The sequence below is a fragment of the Sciurus carolinensis genome, chromosome 10, assembly GCF_902686445.1.
Source record: "Sciurus carolinensis chromosome 10, mSciCar1.2, whole genome shotgun sequence".
NCBI classification, from domain to species: domain Eukaryota; kingdom Metazoa; phylum Chordata; class Mammalia; order Rodentia; family Sciuridae; genus Sciurus; species Sciurus carolinensis.
The window spans coordinates 111,592,593-111,609,881 of record NC_062222.1 but is presented as its reverse complement, the minus strand read 5'-3'; the positions used below and the strand labels follow the sequence as shown (position 1 = coordinate 111,609,881).

General features: G+C 34.9%; 1 protein-coding gene across 1 annotated transcript in view; it reads left to right on the top strand.

The window, feature by feature from the left end:
- The window catches only part of Dthd1 (death domain containing 1), a 62,322-nt gene that overhangs the window by 10,596 nt on the left and 34,437 nt on the right, over positions 1–17,289 (top strand). The window contains exon 5 of the mRNA XM_047567102.1: positions 1–245. Within this exon, the coding sequence (XP_047423058.1) occupies positions 1–245 (245 nt within the window). The remainder of the gene's footprint in view (positions 246–17,289) is intronic.

Genomic DNA, 17,289 nt, shown 5'->3' with positions numbered 1-17,289 from the left:
ATCCAACCAGTGGACCCATCTCTGGTGGCATACTTAAAAGCACAGGAAGAGGCTTCCTGCTCAGTTCTGTCCACAAGTCCTCTGCTTCATGTTCAGCACCCATCAACACATCCTTTCCAGAAGCCAATTACTGTACTCCTACCTTGTTCTCTACACCCAGATAAGAAGAATCTTGTGTCTGAGAAAGATTATAAAAGAGCAGTTACTGCCACAACAAACAGGATCCCACCTCTGTATTTCTACCGGTGAGTAAGATTCCACTGCTGCTCACTGATACAGTGGTGAGCAAAGAAACTTAAATGATTAAAAACTGTAATAAAATGTCTTCTAATTAGACATCAGTATTGAAATACTATGAAATATCTTTAATTTAGAGAGAAAATATTATTGATCTACAAAAGGAAATGATTTTAGTTCTAATGAACTCCAAAGTGGGCTATGCAATGATTGATGTTATTGCATAATAATAATACAGTTATATTTATAATAAAATTAGTAAATTGCATAATAAAGGAGGTAGACTGATTCTTCTTTTCAAGAACTTATGATGGATTACAAAGATGTGGCGTAGTGGTTTTAATTAACATATTTAAAAATCTTCTGATAATTTAAGAAAAAAAATGACCTGACTTTTTAAAAGAAGTTAAATTTGAATTAATATTTACCCTATAGATAAATCTACCTATAGGTAGATTCCTTCTCCCAGTTTTTAATGCTTAAACACAATCTTCACCAATAAGTCAAATATACATGTTATTAACCAGAAAGAAAATACTAACAACAATTATAACATAATAGTACTCTTTATTTCCCATCTCTTCATTGAATATTTACCCTTTTTTCCTAATAAAAAAGACAGAAAGGAACTTTTTATTCATTAGTTCTGAAGGGATTTTTTTTTCTTGAAAAACTTGAAGATGCAGAAACTTAATTGAAACAAAAACTACTTTTAATTGAGAGGCTACTATGTGCCAAATTAATTATGTACCTTATGTCATCCAATCTTATTTTATTGGTGAGAAGATTTAAACTCAATGACTTTAAGAACTCATTTAAGTGCCCAAAGCTAACAAGTGGGTAATCTTGACCTGGATTCGCATATCTCTGTTTCCAGACATACCTTTAATGTAGCCATCATCTCTTTGGTTGGGGCTACCAAGGCTAGAAATTGAGAAAGTAGATTGTTCTTTGCTACTATGTGTGCAGCTTAGGAAGCAGGCAGGAGTAAAATGTTGGGATTTGGCTGGAGGAAGCAATCAAGAATACTCTGGTGTAAGATAAGTGAGAGAGAACACAAAAATATAGACATGATCTAGGTATATATCTTTCGTTACCAAAATTATATATATTGTGTCTATACCAAGTGGAAATTTAGTTAGTCCATGCTCCTGTATATTGTGCTAAAGTGACTTTTAATCAGAAGAATTCTGGAGATTCCAGTTTAAAATATAGCAGTCTTAAAGACTGAAATTTATTCTCTCCCAACATAAATATCTAGACCTATATTTTTTAAAAAGATGAGAATTTAAACAACCCTCAAAATGCATTCTAGTTAACTGGTTACTCATTGCCAGAAACTAGTAAGTGTTTCTAGTATGTATAGACTATATAGTAAGAATTAATAAACGTAATTTGTGACTAGCAGGTAGTTTACATTATAAAACAAAGCAACTCCATTGGCCTGAAAGATAATAGGAAAAACCATGCCTATCCATATTTTCTGATCCCATGATTAATATATATTAAGGAGAATACAAATTTACCTCTATAATCCATAGATACCATCATTTTATTCATTAATTATTCTTTTCAAAGCATTCTAGTTATACATAGAACTTAGTTGTGTTTATTTTGCAAAATTATACTTGCTTGGAATTTGATTTAATTCCCTATTCCCCCACCTTTCCAAACCTTCTTCCCTCCTCCTTTCTCCTTCTTCCACACTACTGATCTTCCTTGTGCACATTTATTTATTTATTTTCATTGGTACTTTCTACCTGTAGATAGAGGTGAAATTCCCTGCGATATATTTATAGTTGTATATAACATGATTTTATTAAGTAATTCCATAGTTCCTCCCCTTTCTTGTCCCTCCTCCTCCTACACTCTCAATCTCCTTCTATTCCAATGATTTTCCCTATATCTTGTGGTATCCGATCCCTGTCCCACACTTCCTTTACTTTGTTCTGCTCTAGCTTCCACTTACGAGAGGAAACATTCAACGCTTGATTTTCTGAGTCTGGCTTATTTCTCTTAGCATGTTCTCCAGTTCTATCCATTTACCAGCAAACTCCATAATTTCTTTCTTCATATGGCTGTATATATGCAACGGAGATATATATATTGTTTATATGTGCTATAAAGGTTGATATGACTGTATTGCTATGGTAGGCTGATTTTAGTTCTTTTGGATAAATACCAAGGAGTGGGATAGCGGGGTCCTATGGTGGTTCCATTTTTAGTTTTTTGAAGAGTCGCCATACTACTTTCCATAGTTGTTGTACTAATTTGCAGTCCCACCAACAATGGATGAGTGTACCCTTTTTTCCCACATCATCCCCAACATTTAATATTATTTGTATTCTTGATAATTGTCATTCTGACGGAAGTAAAATGAAATCTTAGTGTTGTTTTGATTTTCATTTGCCTGATTGCTAGATATGTTGAACCTTATTTCATGTATTTGTTGGCCATTTGTGTTTCTTCTTTTGACAAATGTTAGTTCTTTTGCCAAAATATTAATTTTTTAGATGTTCCTTATAGACTGATATTGCTTGTCAAAGATATTTTCCCATTCTGTATGTTCTCTCTTCATCCCCTTAATCGTTTTCTTTGCTGTGATGAAGCTTTTTAATTTGATGGCATCCCATTTATTGATTCTTGGTTTTATTTCTTGAGTTTTAGGGGTCTTATTGAGAAAGTCAGTGCCTGCACCTATATGATGGAGTGTTGATCTTTTGTTTTCTTCTAGCAGTTGCAAGGTTTCTGGTTTAATTCCTAAGTCTTTGATCCATTTTGATTTGACTTATTTGCGGGGTGAGAAATAGTTTCATTCTTCTACATATGAATATCCAGTTTTTTCCAGGACCATTTGTTAAAGAGGCTATCTTTTCTCCAAAATGTACTTTTGACACCTTTGTCATGTATCAAATGACTGTAAGTATGTGAGTTTGTTTTTGTATCTTCCATTCTGTTTCATTGGTCTTCATTTTGATGTCAATACTATGTTGTTTTTTTTACTACAGTATAATTCTGCAGTATAATTTGAGATTGGGTATTGTGATGCCTCCTGCATCACTTTTCTTGCTCAGAATTGTTTTGGCTATTCTGTGTCATTTATTCTTCCAAATGAAAATGAATTTAGGGACTTTCTTTTTTTTTTTTTTTTTTTTTTTTTTTAGTTCTGTGAAGAATGTCATTGATATTTTGATGGGAATTGCATTCAATCTAGAGATTGCTTCTAGTATTATGGCCATTTTGACACTATTAATTTTACCTATCTAAGAACATGAGAGATCTTTCCAATCTTCTTCAATTTCTTTCTTCAGTGTTTTCTAATTTGTGTTGTGGAAATCTTTTACCTCCTTGGTTAGATTAATTCTCCAATTTTTTGGATATTATTGTGAAATGGATGGTTTTTATGATTTCTTCCTCAGCAAAATCACTGTTGAAGAATAGGAAAGCTGCTGATTTATCAGTATTGATTTTGTGTCCTGTTTACTTTGTTGGATTCATTTATCAGCTCTGGAAGCATTCTGGTGGAATTTTTTGGTTCTTCTAGATATAGGATTATGTCATCAGCAAACAGAGATAATTTGACTTCTTTTCCTGTTTATATCCCTTTAATTTTCTTGCCCGATTGCTCTGGCTAGAATTTCAAGAACTATATTGAATAGAAATGGTGAGGTTGGACATTCTCCTCTTGTTCGTGATTTTAAAGGAATTTCTTTCCATTTTTTTTTCTTGGCTTTGATTTTGTCATATATAGCCTTTGTAATGTTGAGATAAGTTTCTTCTATCCCAATTTTCTCCAGATTTTTTTTTATTGAGCTCTACAGTTATACAAAGAAGTTGGGTTCATTCCAGCTTTTTCTATATGAATGAGGGCTGGATTTTATCAAAGGCCTTTTTACATCTATTGAGACAGTCATATGATTCTTGTTCTTAATTCATTTTAAGTGGTGAATTAAATTTATCCACAAATACAACTTTTGAAGTTATTAGATCAGTGCTCATTTGCCCCTCCTTTTCTATAGTTCCATATCCCTCACAAACAACAGGGCAGAATGTGGAGAGAAATTGGAGGCAATATATTGAATCATCCGGAATGAAACTCCCACAAATGTACAGATAGAGGCGGACGCAATAACAGCCTGGTAGAAACGTGTCCTAGAGGTGACACATTTTCATGCACTCATTCTATTGACAGCCTCAGAAACCTAGTCAGCACATGTAGGAGAAGGTCACCATTTAGTCCAGAGGAATCATACTAAGGAAAAATAGCCACACACTAAAAATTGCATGTGAAATTTCCCTCCAAATCTGAGAAAAAGAGTCAAGTGACTACCACTGAAAATAGTGAGTGAACATTTAACCAAGAATAAGAAAAAAAATTCTACATGGAATTTTAGGAAAATAAAAATCAAGATTTCAAGAAGAGCAAAGACAACATAAAAAAACTCAAAAGTATTGAGAGACTGTCATTTTGATATTTTGTAGTCATTGGAAAAAAAATTATAGAGTATTGGAGATTATTATAGAACTCTATTTCGTGAGTTTAATAGTGTCCAGTAAGCATAATGTAAAAAGAAAGAAATAAAGAAAAATCCAGGGGCAGAAAGTTATCAGAATAAACCTGGAAAAGACAAAGGAACATCAGGATGAGGTGGTATAAGATAACAAGCTCAGATGAAAAAGGATCAAGGTATGATAAAGAATCATTACAATGTGGCGTAAGCTAATTATTCATTTGAAGGAGACCAATCATAAAAAAGCAATAATCAAAGGTATAATTGAATTTAATTTTCTGATGTTGATTAAAGCCTTGATTTAGAAAGTGCTGACTGATGACTAGAAAAAAATCATGTCAAGCAATTTACTTCTAGACTCGATGTGGTGGTATGGTTTGGATCCAAAATGTCTCTCCCAAAGCTCAAGTGTTGAAAGCATGGTCCCCCATGCAGCAAGACTTGGAGAAGGGACCGTGAGGCAATGATTGATCATGAGGGCTCTGACCTCATCAGTGGATTGACCCACTGGTGTGTGGACTGCTGGGAGGCAGGACCTCGTCCAAGGTGGGTCACTGGGGATAGGGGGACACTGCTTCCCAGCTGCCACACTGAGCAACTTTCCTCTGCCACACTCTTCTTCCATGGTGTTCTGCCTCACCCCAGGCCCAGGGCTTGGCTGACCATGGACTCAGACCTCTGAAACTGTGAGCCAAAATAAGCCTTTCCTCCTCGAAGTTGTTCATGTCAGGTATTTTGTTTTCATCAATACAAAGTGGACTAACATGCATGGCAAACTCAAATGTAGGTTTAAATAAAACATAATTCCATAAGCCTCCATCAGCAAAAAATAGATTAAGCTAAAAGGAATACAATCAATGCGAGCTCAGTCATATTCTTGGCAGCACTAATATCAGCAGTCAGGGAGGGAGGGGAACAGGGCGGCAGGGAACAGACCCAAACCTCAGAGAACTAAAGGGAAACGTGTGGAAACAGAATTGTCACCCAACCTAAGTAAAGTGTTTTGCTTTTTTTTAAATACAAGGTCTCAAAAAATGTAGTACTTATATGTTCTTAAATAGATAAGTAGATAAAAGCTAAAAGTGATTTAAATAAAATAAAATTCAAGATATGAAGAATGGAAAACTCTTATTTTTTTTTAAATCCAGCATTGAACATAAATAATATGAAAGTTTACAGAAAAGAAAAGAAAAATTAAAAAATGGTTGTTATTTTTCATGTTCATGGCCAGTGCTGCCTTTCCAAGATTCCAGCCTTATGACTGAGTTAGTTCCAGCTCCCTCTTTGAGGCTGTTGATTTAAACTCTGGCTTTCAGTTCCTGGTGCGTGTTTGGGGTCAGAGAGAAGAGGCCAGCAGCAAAAGGGATGTCCATGGACTCAGTTGCTCAAGTTCCCTAGGGAGGGAAGAGAATTCTTGATTTTTGTGATCCTCTATTCTAAATCCAAGGGATTTTTCTCTTCAGCTCTGGAGTTGATATAGTGCCTGTGTGTGTGTTTGTGTGTGTCTGTGTGTGTGTGTATGAGTGTGTAATGGGAAAACAGCTTCTTGTCATCGTTTCATTTGCAAATTTGCTGGCAGTCTCCATTTCTTTGCCTTTGCACATGGTCTCTCTGCTAGGAAATCTTTTTTCTACCACACCTAATTGAAGAACTCTTGCTCACTATGTCAACTTCAGTTCAGCTCTTTCCTTCTTGGTGAAGACACCTGGAGATCTCTAGGAGAGATTCAATGCTCTTCTCTTTGGGCCAGCCCATTCTTTGTTCACAACCTGTATTTTACTGTAATAATAATATGTATTCTCTTTTCCATTTATTATTCCTTAGTACAATTGCAACATGGTGCTTTAAAAACATTAGGTAAATTAAATAAATATGAGTAAATGTGTGTAAATTGCATGACTAATTTGACTATACTTTTTGACAATGTCAAATTATTACTATTAAGAATATTATAATATTCTTTGTTACTATTAGTGCCAGACATACATAAATACATTTTTCTACATCTAGTGGAACACAAAGCAAGCGAGAACCCATTTCAACTTTTTATTTATATTTTTTTCCCAAAGAGTGAAATCTAGTTGAGTATTTTCTGTAGAAACAGAAGCACCATAAAGTAATCCATGCCTCATAAAATAAAAAGGATAAAAATTATTTGAGGCCAAAGCATAGTCTTAATATTAAGAATAAAAGGTCTGTGTTTCATTACATTTTTTCATGTCTGAATAACTTCTGGAAAGAAGATGTGAAATTTCATTATGAGCCAGGGGACTAGGGATGTAGGTCAGTGGTAGAATGCTGTCTAGTATGTGTAAGACCCGGGGTTTCATCTCCAGAATCACCAAAAAATCAAATATGAAAAATAAAATTATGATCTAGGAAAGATTTCACCATGGTAAATGAAAAGGAAAAAAAATCAATTGATTAAATAAAAACATATTCCACATTATGAAAGATGCATTTTAGAGAGGTAGTAAGGAGAATACCTTTTTGCCCATGAAAAATGGCATATTTTATATATTGCTATTGTTTTTAGTATTTTCTTGTTTGAATGCCATATGTAAGTCATACCAAGAGTATTTGTAAAATATACATAAATCGTATCACATAATAAAATGGACAACTGATTAAGCTCCCACATGACTTAAGAAGCTAACCATCATTAATGAAATTGCCCCTCTTTACTCGACCCTTCCTATTTTCCCCAGTGCAGTTGCTCCTCATCCCCACCAAAGTCAAACACTGCTCTGAGATTGTGCCTCAATGTTTGCTTTCATTTTTTGTTTGACCACACGTACTTGCTTTCATCCCAGTATGAGGTCTCATTCCCTCTCTGCAGCACTCTGCAGGCCACAGTTGAGTCACAGAGCTAGCTCTCAGTGTACGGGAGGGTACCAGAGGGACGAGGCATGGATTCTGAGAAAACAGGCCACCAGGCGTCCACTTCGGTGACCACCTCCCATGTGGGCATCAGATTCTAGGGTGACAGGGCTGTGACTGCACTCTCCATGGATTCTGGTATTGATGTTAGGAAGACCACAGTGGGTATGGTAGATATGCTTTTCCATTTTATTCAATCTGCCCAAGTCATATGTATTTTAAGCAGCCTTTTTCTAAATTTTGTATTTCCTTTCTTCTCTTACATTTTCTAGCTCACTGTCTCCTTGCTATAAGCTGAGGGCTTTCTTCACATTCCGGTTCAAAAAGACAATACCAAAAATATTTTACACTTTAAAAATCTACTTTTATATATCATTTGAATTATTGTTTTTGACAACTATTACTCTTATTTCTTAAAATTCTCTTTGGCTCTGGTTCAAATTTCCCCAAACATTTCTGGTAGTCCCTTGATGCCTGCTTTTCTTTGTTACCCTGTCCTTTATTTTATTAGACTGTTCACATATTGTTCTCATTCCATAACTACCAATTCCAGTATCTTCAGTCTTTGGAGTGCTTTGATTGCCTATTCCTTCTGTTGACTGTGCATGGTATCCACCTCCTTATTTGTTTGGGAACTTTTATTTGTGAGTGTGTATTGATGAACTTCTGCTGGCATACAGTGGAGCTACCTTCCTCCAGATAGTATTTGCTCTTTTCTCTGCTGAGAACCACTTTCTACTTCCCTGGAACTACTTCCGCCTCCTTATGAAGGTCTAAGGCTCACCTCTCTGTATGGCCTTGATACCAAGGATTGACAGCTTCATGTTCTGCTCACTTGATTATTGCTTCTAGTTGTTTGCTCTTGTCACTAAATTGCTGGAAAGGAATTTGTCCTTACAGTGATCCCATTGCTTCTTTCTGGTTGCCAATCAATGCAATCCTGATTTTACACATTTTTTGGAGAAGTTTGGGGAATTCTTTTAAGATGCCCCCTCCCTCAAAGCCAAAAAAGTTTATATGTAAAAAGATCAAGTGTGTCAGCATCTAGATGTTCTGCATTATGGAGGGAGGATCCTCAGATTATTCATTCTCAATTTGTCTTTTATAATCCTGTTTTATATGTGAAACTTACAATATTTTAGAGAAGCAACTAAAGAAAGAAACAATAATTTTAAAGATAGTAAAAAAATCAGTTTATAATTCCATGTGGACTCATAAAAAAACATTTAAAGACACCATGTGGAATATAGTGGTCAGCCTCAAGACCACAGAGCTGCTTATGAAATGGAACCACCATTTGACCCAGCTATCCCACTCCTTGGTTTATACCCAAAGGACTTAAAATCAGCATTCTACTGTGACACAGCCACATCAATGTTTATAGCAGCTCAATTCGCAATAGTTAAACTATGGAACCAACCTAGACGTCCTTCAACAGATGAATGGATAAAGAAATGTGGTATATATATACAATGGAATATTACTCAGCCTTAAAGAAGAATGAATTCGATGAAATTTGCAAATAAATGGATGAAACTGGAGGCTATCATGCTAAGTGAAATAATCAAATCCCAAAAAAACCAAAGGCCCAATGTTTTCTCTGATATGTGGATGCTAATTCACAAAAGGTATGGGGGGCCAGGGAAGAATAGAGGTTCTTTGGATTATGCAGAGGGGAGCGAAAGGAGGAGAGAGGCTATGTGGGTAGGAAGGATAGTAGAATGAACTGGACATTATTACCCTATGTACATATGTAACTACAGGACTGGTGTAATTCTATATTATGTACAACCAGAAGAATGAGAAGTTATACTCCATTTATGTATGATGTGTCAAAATGCATTCTACTGTCATGTATAACTAAACAGAACAAATTAAAATGTGCTGTATTTTACCTTGTGCTTACGTACTATGTGGTTAACACAGGCAAATCTCATTTACTAGGATAAAGTAGTTTCAGAAAAACATTGAAACAAATGCTTTCTGAAAAAATAAGATGTTTATTATTTATTAAACTTGAAAATAGAGTCTTTAAAATATTTTTACTTTATTATATACCATTGTACTTAAGAATATAAAGTTGTCTGTGAAGTGAAATGCCAAATGAAGGAAATTTTAATTTTTCTTCAAATTGAAGGGAAACAACCTGTGAAATGTTCTCAGTAATATCTATTTTCACTCATAGAGATAAAATATTGAGATGATTTTGGAGCAAAAAAAATTTTTATCATGGGAAAGATCTTCTGAATGTCCTTTCTAAATTTTTTAATTTTTTAATTTTTTTATTTTTACAGACTGCATTTTGATTCATTGTACACAAATGGGGTACATCATTTCATTTCTATGGTTGTACATGATGTAGATTCACACCATTGGTGTAATTATACATGTACATAGGGTAATGTACATTACCTCATTCTACCATGTTTCATATCCCAGCCCCCTCCTTGCTCTTTATCCTTTGTGTGGCATTAAGGCATTTGTGGAAGGATAGGAAAGGAAAGGTGTAACAGGGAACTCTTGGACTTGAGAAAATGCACTTGGGTTGTATATATATTATTTTGTATACACAACACTTTATTTTTGGAGAATTGTACTATAATTTCTAGAAAATGTCCTTTCTATCCATGTGGGTCCAGTAGTGACTTCCATGTTTATCCATATCTACTTACAACTAAACACTTGACCCCAAATGGGCTGATCACAATTCCCTAATGTTTAGAAGATTGGACATAGGAAGGGTCTTGGACCCAGAAATAACAAGGCCAATTTCTTGGGTAGTCAAATTGCAGGATATAAAACTCTGAAATTTCTACTGTATGAAAAAATTTTCACTAGTAACAGAGGGAAAAAAAAAGGCAAGATGCAGAGGTGAGAAATAAGTAGATAAGGGTGATGTTTGGCCAATGAATGGATAAGAAAATGTGCAATGTATGTAGATATAGACATCTATATAGAATCTATATAGATATGTCTATCTAGGACTCTCTCTCTCTCTCCCTGTGTGTGTGTGTGTGTGTGTGTGTGTGTGTATTTATATATATATATATGTATTTATATATACTTCTATATATTATATATATATATATATATATATATATATACATATATATATTTGGAGACCAAATTTTAAATGAAATAAGTCAGATTCAAGTATCATGTTTGGAAGCTAGGAAAAGGAAACAAAATAAACAAAAAAAGGGAGATTAGTAGGGTAGAAAGGACTTAGGGAGAGGGACAGAAAAGGGTGGAGGTGTTTGAGAAGTGAAATGAATCAAATTATATATTTAATGTATGAATAAATATGCCACAATGAAGTCCACCATTGTGTATAATTAATATGCACCAATAAAAATAATTTAACATACTCATGTAAAAATAAAACAAACCCATTTCAATAAAAAGAAAAAATGATTTTGAAATCCAGATACAACTTTTCTCTAAAGTTTTCCATATTTGTCTATTTGCTCCATTAGCAAACAGTTATTACTTTTATCAATTCATTTTTAAAATTGAGTACAAAGGATTTGGGTTTCTATTACTTCTACCTAAAAGAATCTTAATGACTACACTGACCTTATCCATATATTCCTTGGTGCATGGAACTTATTGTCCCTGGGGATGATGGGTAAATGTGCAGGGTGGAAACAGTTTCCTGATTTAGAAGGGACAGAAGTCATTGCTTCCTTTTTGTCTGTGAGGGGCAGCATTACTGAAACATTTCTGTTGGACTGAGGTGGATATTGAGCTAGCAAGAAAAGATAGCTTAAAGGAGAAGGAAATTTAAGTGTCACCTATGTGTGTCAATAAGGCAGGTTAAACAAAACATGAGGCAGTTCTAGCACTGCGGACACTCCTTTAGAATAAGGTTTGTGTGTATGCAGGTTGGAGACCAGAGTCACTGGGCCAATACTCCTCAAATTATTCCAGGAAATAAAAAAGGAGGGTACCCTTCCAAACTTATTCTATAAGCCTAGTATCGCTCTGATACCAAAACCAGGCAAAGACACATCAAAGAAAGAAAATTACAAGTTGATATCCCTAAGGAACAGAACATAGACACAAAAATTCTCAATAAAATTCTGTCAAATCACATACAAAAACATATTAAAAAGATAGTGCACCACGATCAAGTGTGGTTCATCCCAGGGATGCAAGGTTGGTTCAACATACAGAAATCAATAAACATAATTAATTGTATCAATAGACTTAAAGACAAGAATCATAGGAACTTCTCAATAGATGCAGAAAAAGCATTTGACAAAATACAGCATCTCTTCATGGTCAAAATACTAGAAAAACTGGGGATAGTAGGAACATACCTCAACATTTTAAAAAACTATCTATTCTAAGCCCAAGGCCAACCTCATTCTAAAAGGAGAAAAATTGAAAGCATTCTCTCTAAAAACTGGAACAAGATAGGAGTGCCCTCTTTTACCTCTTCTATTCAGTATAGTCCTTGAAACTCTAGCCAGAACAATCAGACAGACAAAATAAATTAAAGGAATACAAATAAGGAATGAAGAACTCAAACTATTACTATTTGCTGACAACATGATTCTATATTTAGAAGATCCAAAAAATTCCACCAGAAAACTTTTAGAACTAATAAATGAATTCAGCATTCAGGATACAAAATCAATACCCATAAATCAAATGCATTTCTATATATCAGTGAAGAATCCACTGCAAGAGAAATTAGGAAAACTACCACATTCACAATAGCCTTAAAAAATGAAATGCTTGGGAATCAGTCTAACAAAAGGGGTGAAAGACATTTACAATGAAAATAACAGAACACTAAAGAAAGAAACTGAAGGAGACCTTAGAAGATGGAAAGATCTCCCATGTTCTTGGATGGGCAGAATTAATATTGTTAAAATGGCCATACTACCAAAAGTGCTATACAGATTTAATGTAATTCCTATTGAAATCCCAATGACATTCTTCATAGAACTAGAAAAAGCAATCATGAAATTCATATGGAAAACTAAATGACCCAGAATAGCCAAAGCAATCCTTAGCAAGAAGAGTGAAGCAGGAGGTATCACAATACCAGAACTTTAACTAACTGCAGAGCAATAGTAACAAAAATGGCATGGTTTTGGCACCAAAACAGACATGTAGGCCAATGATACAGAATAGAAGACACAGAGGCAAACACACATAAATACAGTTATCTCATATTAGACAAAGTCACTAAAAACATACATTGGAGAAAAGATGGCCTCTTCAATAAATGGTGCTGGGAAAACTGTAAATCCATATGTAGTAAAATGAAATTAAGCCTCTATCTCTCACCCTGCATAAAATTCAACTCAAAGTGGATCAAAGACTGAGGCACTACAGCAGAGAACTTGTAACTAACAGAAGAAAAAGTAGGCCCAAATTTTCATCATGTGGGCTTAGAAAATGATTTCCTTAATAAGACTCCTAAAGCACAAGAAGTAAAATTAAGAATCAATAAATGGGATGGGTTCAAACTAAAAAGTTTCTTCTCAGCAAAGGAAACAATCAATAACGTGAAGAGAGAGCCTACAGATGGAGAAAATATTTACCTAAAATAGAGCACTAATCTCTAGGTTATATAAAGACCTCAAATAACTTAACACTTAAAAAAACCGAATAACCCAATCAAACCTGTCATTAAATGGGCTAAGGAACTGAATAGACACTTCACAGAAGAAGAAATACAATCCATCAACAAACATATGAAAAAATGTTCATCATCTCTAGAAATTAGAGAAATGCAAATCAAAACTACTCTGATTTCATCTCACTCCAGTCAGAATGTCAATTATCAAGAATATAAGCAATAATAAGTGTAGGCAAGGAAAAGGTGCACTCATACATTGCTGGTGGGACTGTAAATTGGTGAAACTGCTCTGGAAAACAGTATGAAGTTTCCTCAGAAAACTTGGAATGGAACCACCATTTGACCCAGCTATCTCACTCCTTGACCTATACCCAAAGGACTTAAAATCAGCGTAATATAGTGACATGGTCACATCAATTTTTATAGCAGTTCAATTCACAGTAACTAAACTATGGAACCAACCTAGATGCCCTTCAACAGAAAATGTGGTACATATACACAATGGAATATTATTCAACCTTAAAGAAGAATGAAATTATGGCATTTGCAGGTAAATGGATGGAGCTGGAGAATATCATGCTTAGTGAAATAAGCCAAACCCAAAAAACCAAAGGTCAAATGTTTTCTCTGACAAGCGGATACTGATTCATAATGGGGCGGGGGAGAATGAAGGAACTTTGGATTGTGCAGAGGGGAGTGAGGGGAGGGGAGTGGTGTCAGGATGGAAGGATGGTGGAATGAGATGGACATTATTACCCTATGTACATGTAGAATTACATGACCAGTGTGATTCTGCACCATGTACAGCCAGAGGAATGAGAAGTTATGCTCCTTTTGTGTACAATGTGTCCAAATGCATTCTGTCTTTTTATATTTTCCCTGATAAGTGGATGATGATATATAATGGAGGTTGGGGGGTGAGAGGGTGAGACAAGAATGGAGGAATTTTAGATTACGTAGGGGGAAATGAGAGGGAGGAGGGGGAGGGGTTAGAAAAATGGTAGAATGAGACGGACATTACCCTATGCACATGTATGATTATGTGAATGGTATGCATCTATGTCATGCACAACCATAGAACTGAAAAGTTGTACCCCATTTGTGTACAATGAATCAAAATGCAGTCTGTAAAAATGAAAAAAAAATTTAAAAAAGCATTCTACTGTCACATATAACTAATTAGAACAATTAAAAAATACAAAAGGTATAGTGGAGGCTTAAGCTCAGGGTATGATAACTGAATTAAACATAAGCATAATCATGAGAAGAGAGTTTTCTTTTATTTCCTTTTTACACCTTGAAAAACTACTGTTAGAGTAGTGGCATAGGCTGGTAAATGCAAGACTGGAGCAGTGCACACCAGATCACAAGAATCCTCTGCTTTCACCAGCTGTGGGCAGCAGCTCAGCAAAGCATAAGAGATGGGGGACCATGCAGAAGATAGCAGCCTGACTAGACAGTGCTGCATGTGTTCTCTGGTGATGACCGTAACCAGGACTAATGGCACCTTGGACCAAAACCCTGAAGGTTCATGTGCCTTAGCCATAAATGATAGTTAAATCGAGAAAGGCCTTTTCTCTCAATGGTGTGATGGGGACTTGTCACTTGAATTGATAACCAAAGGTCATTTTATCAGTTACAAATGTTAAATTTGAGGTGCATGATTTGACACAGAATAGTTTCCATTTTACAAACTAAATTTAAAAAAATGTAGAAAAAGATGATAGATATCCATTAATATATTGTAGTGTTTGACTCTAGGCAATGTAACTATATGTACTTTCTTTTTCCATTTACTTCTCTATTTTAAAATAGTTGTACAATCAACATACATAACCTATAATGGGAAAAAAAATTAATTTTTTGAGTGTAGCATGCCATTTAAAATCAGTACTTTAATGACTAAATTATAGTTTTCTGAGAAAAGTTAATGACATTCACATTTAAATGACTATGCATTATGCATACCACAAAGGAAATATTCTGAAAGTAAAATATGATATGAGAATTTTGATGATATGATTGCTTGCCAAATTATGCATCATATTATTTTTTTCTCGGATGAAGAAGCATGTGCATTTTAATCAGTATCCTCCGTGATCATGGTACTGTCAGCGTACCATTTGGCCAGGGTAAAATTTGGCCATTATTGAATTAACAAATTGTTTTAAGAAAGGCTTGCTATAGTTTATGGAACTCAGATGACATCATAGTTGTCTTTTGTGGATCCTGACAAGTCCCATTCATTGCCAGACAATAATAGCTGTCAAACTTTGCAAATAGTACATATAAAGGGAATAGTTTAAATGGAGAACTGTTAATATGGAAGACATAGGTACACCATGCGATTATTTAATTTGAATATGAGTTGTCTATTATTGTACTAAATTCTAACTCTGTTCTTTTTTAAAAAATATTTTTGGATTGAGTATATAGCTCAGTTGGTAGAGCGCTTACCTCACAAGCCCAAGGCTCTGGGTTCAATCCCCAGCACCGCAGAAAAGAAAAATAATTTAGTTGTAGATGGACACAATACCTTTAATTAATTAATTTATTTATTTTTATGTGGTGCTGAGGATCGAACTCAGTGCCTCACACAAGCTAGGCAAGTGCTCTACCACTGACCTACCGTCCCAGTCCCCTAAGTTTGTTCCTTAATTAATTAAAAACAATTTTTAGTGACAGAAAAGCAAACCAAAAGTGTTAAAGCAAAAAAGGAATTTATTTGTTCTATGTTAATAAAAAGTCTAAGACTACTTTCATCCTTATAATTTTTCTTGAATCAAGAAGATCATATTCTCTTCTTCTTTCTCTTTCTTTTCTCCTCCTCCTCTCCTTCTTTTTCTTCTCCTCCTCCTTCTTCTTTCTTGACTGTGCCAACTTCATTCTCTGACTTGCCTGTCCCTCGTGCTGGCAATGTGACTCTACTACATACTTAGAGCTATAGTTCATGGAAAAGAACAAAGTTCTTTTGCCCATGTATGTGCAGAAAAGCCCATGGCTTAATTCTCATTCCAAATCTGATATCAATCCATCTCTGAATATTTCACTGAAACAAGAAAGAAGATAAGAGTGCAGATTAGCCTAGCTTATGTTATGATAGCAAAACTCTCAAACCCCAAGGGTTCATAACAACAGTCTTTATGTCTCACATACCCTGTGTGGCCGTCAGAGGTAGGCTGCCTCTCAGATGTTCTCACTCTAGGACTTTAGGCAGATGGAGCAACTACTGGTTGATTGCTGTCATGGTTGTAGAAGAAAGATCTTTGGGTGAATCCATTAGCAATAAAATGCATGGAATCAAAGTGACACATCTTTCTTTCACTTACAGTTACTTATCCAGAACTAGAAGTATGACTCCACTAAACCACAGGGTCCAGGACATGTAACCCCATCATATACTATGAACAAGGAGAAATTGGATATTTTGGTGAACAGCACTGATGAATGCCAAATATACTATTTGGCTTAAGTTATAGTCACTCCCGGATCTGGGACTAGGGCCATCTCATCACACTTGGGAACCTATAGTTTCCCACAGAAAATTTAGACTATTGGCAGAAAAAAATAAAAGTGAATAGTTGCTACCAGAAAAAATAAGTCAATATTATATTTAATTAACTCAATTTATGATAAATGACCAAGATTCTGGATTGAGTCTATCTTCCTGTTTGAATAAATTATTAACTTCCAAGGGTTAAAAATTTTACCATCTCTGGGGTTATAATCCAACAACCAAAAATTAAATGTTTTTTCCTTTACTCTTAATTTTAATTTGGCTTATCTCCTGAAATAAGCAATATGGACTAAGGATTTTTAAATGTAGATATTTTAAATTTTCTTCAAATAGTCTCTAGGTCATAGGACAGCTAAATCTGTGAAACTAAGGTGGTTTTAAGTCCATAACTCCAGTTCTCTTCATAAAAGTAGATGTTGAATTCACACTTGTATCTTCATTCTTGTATTTAGCTAGAATGTTTCTGTCCCCTTCTGAGTTGTAGCACATTTTCCCCCTAAAACACTCAGGATCAAGGACTTTCCTTCTCTGGGCTTTGAGGAACAGAT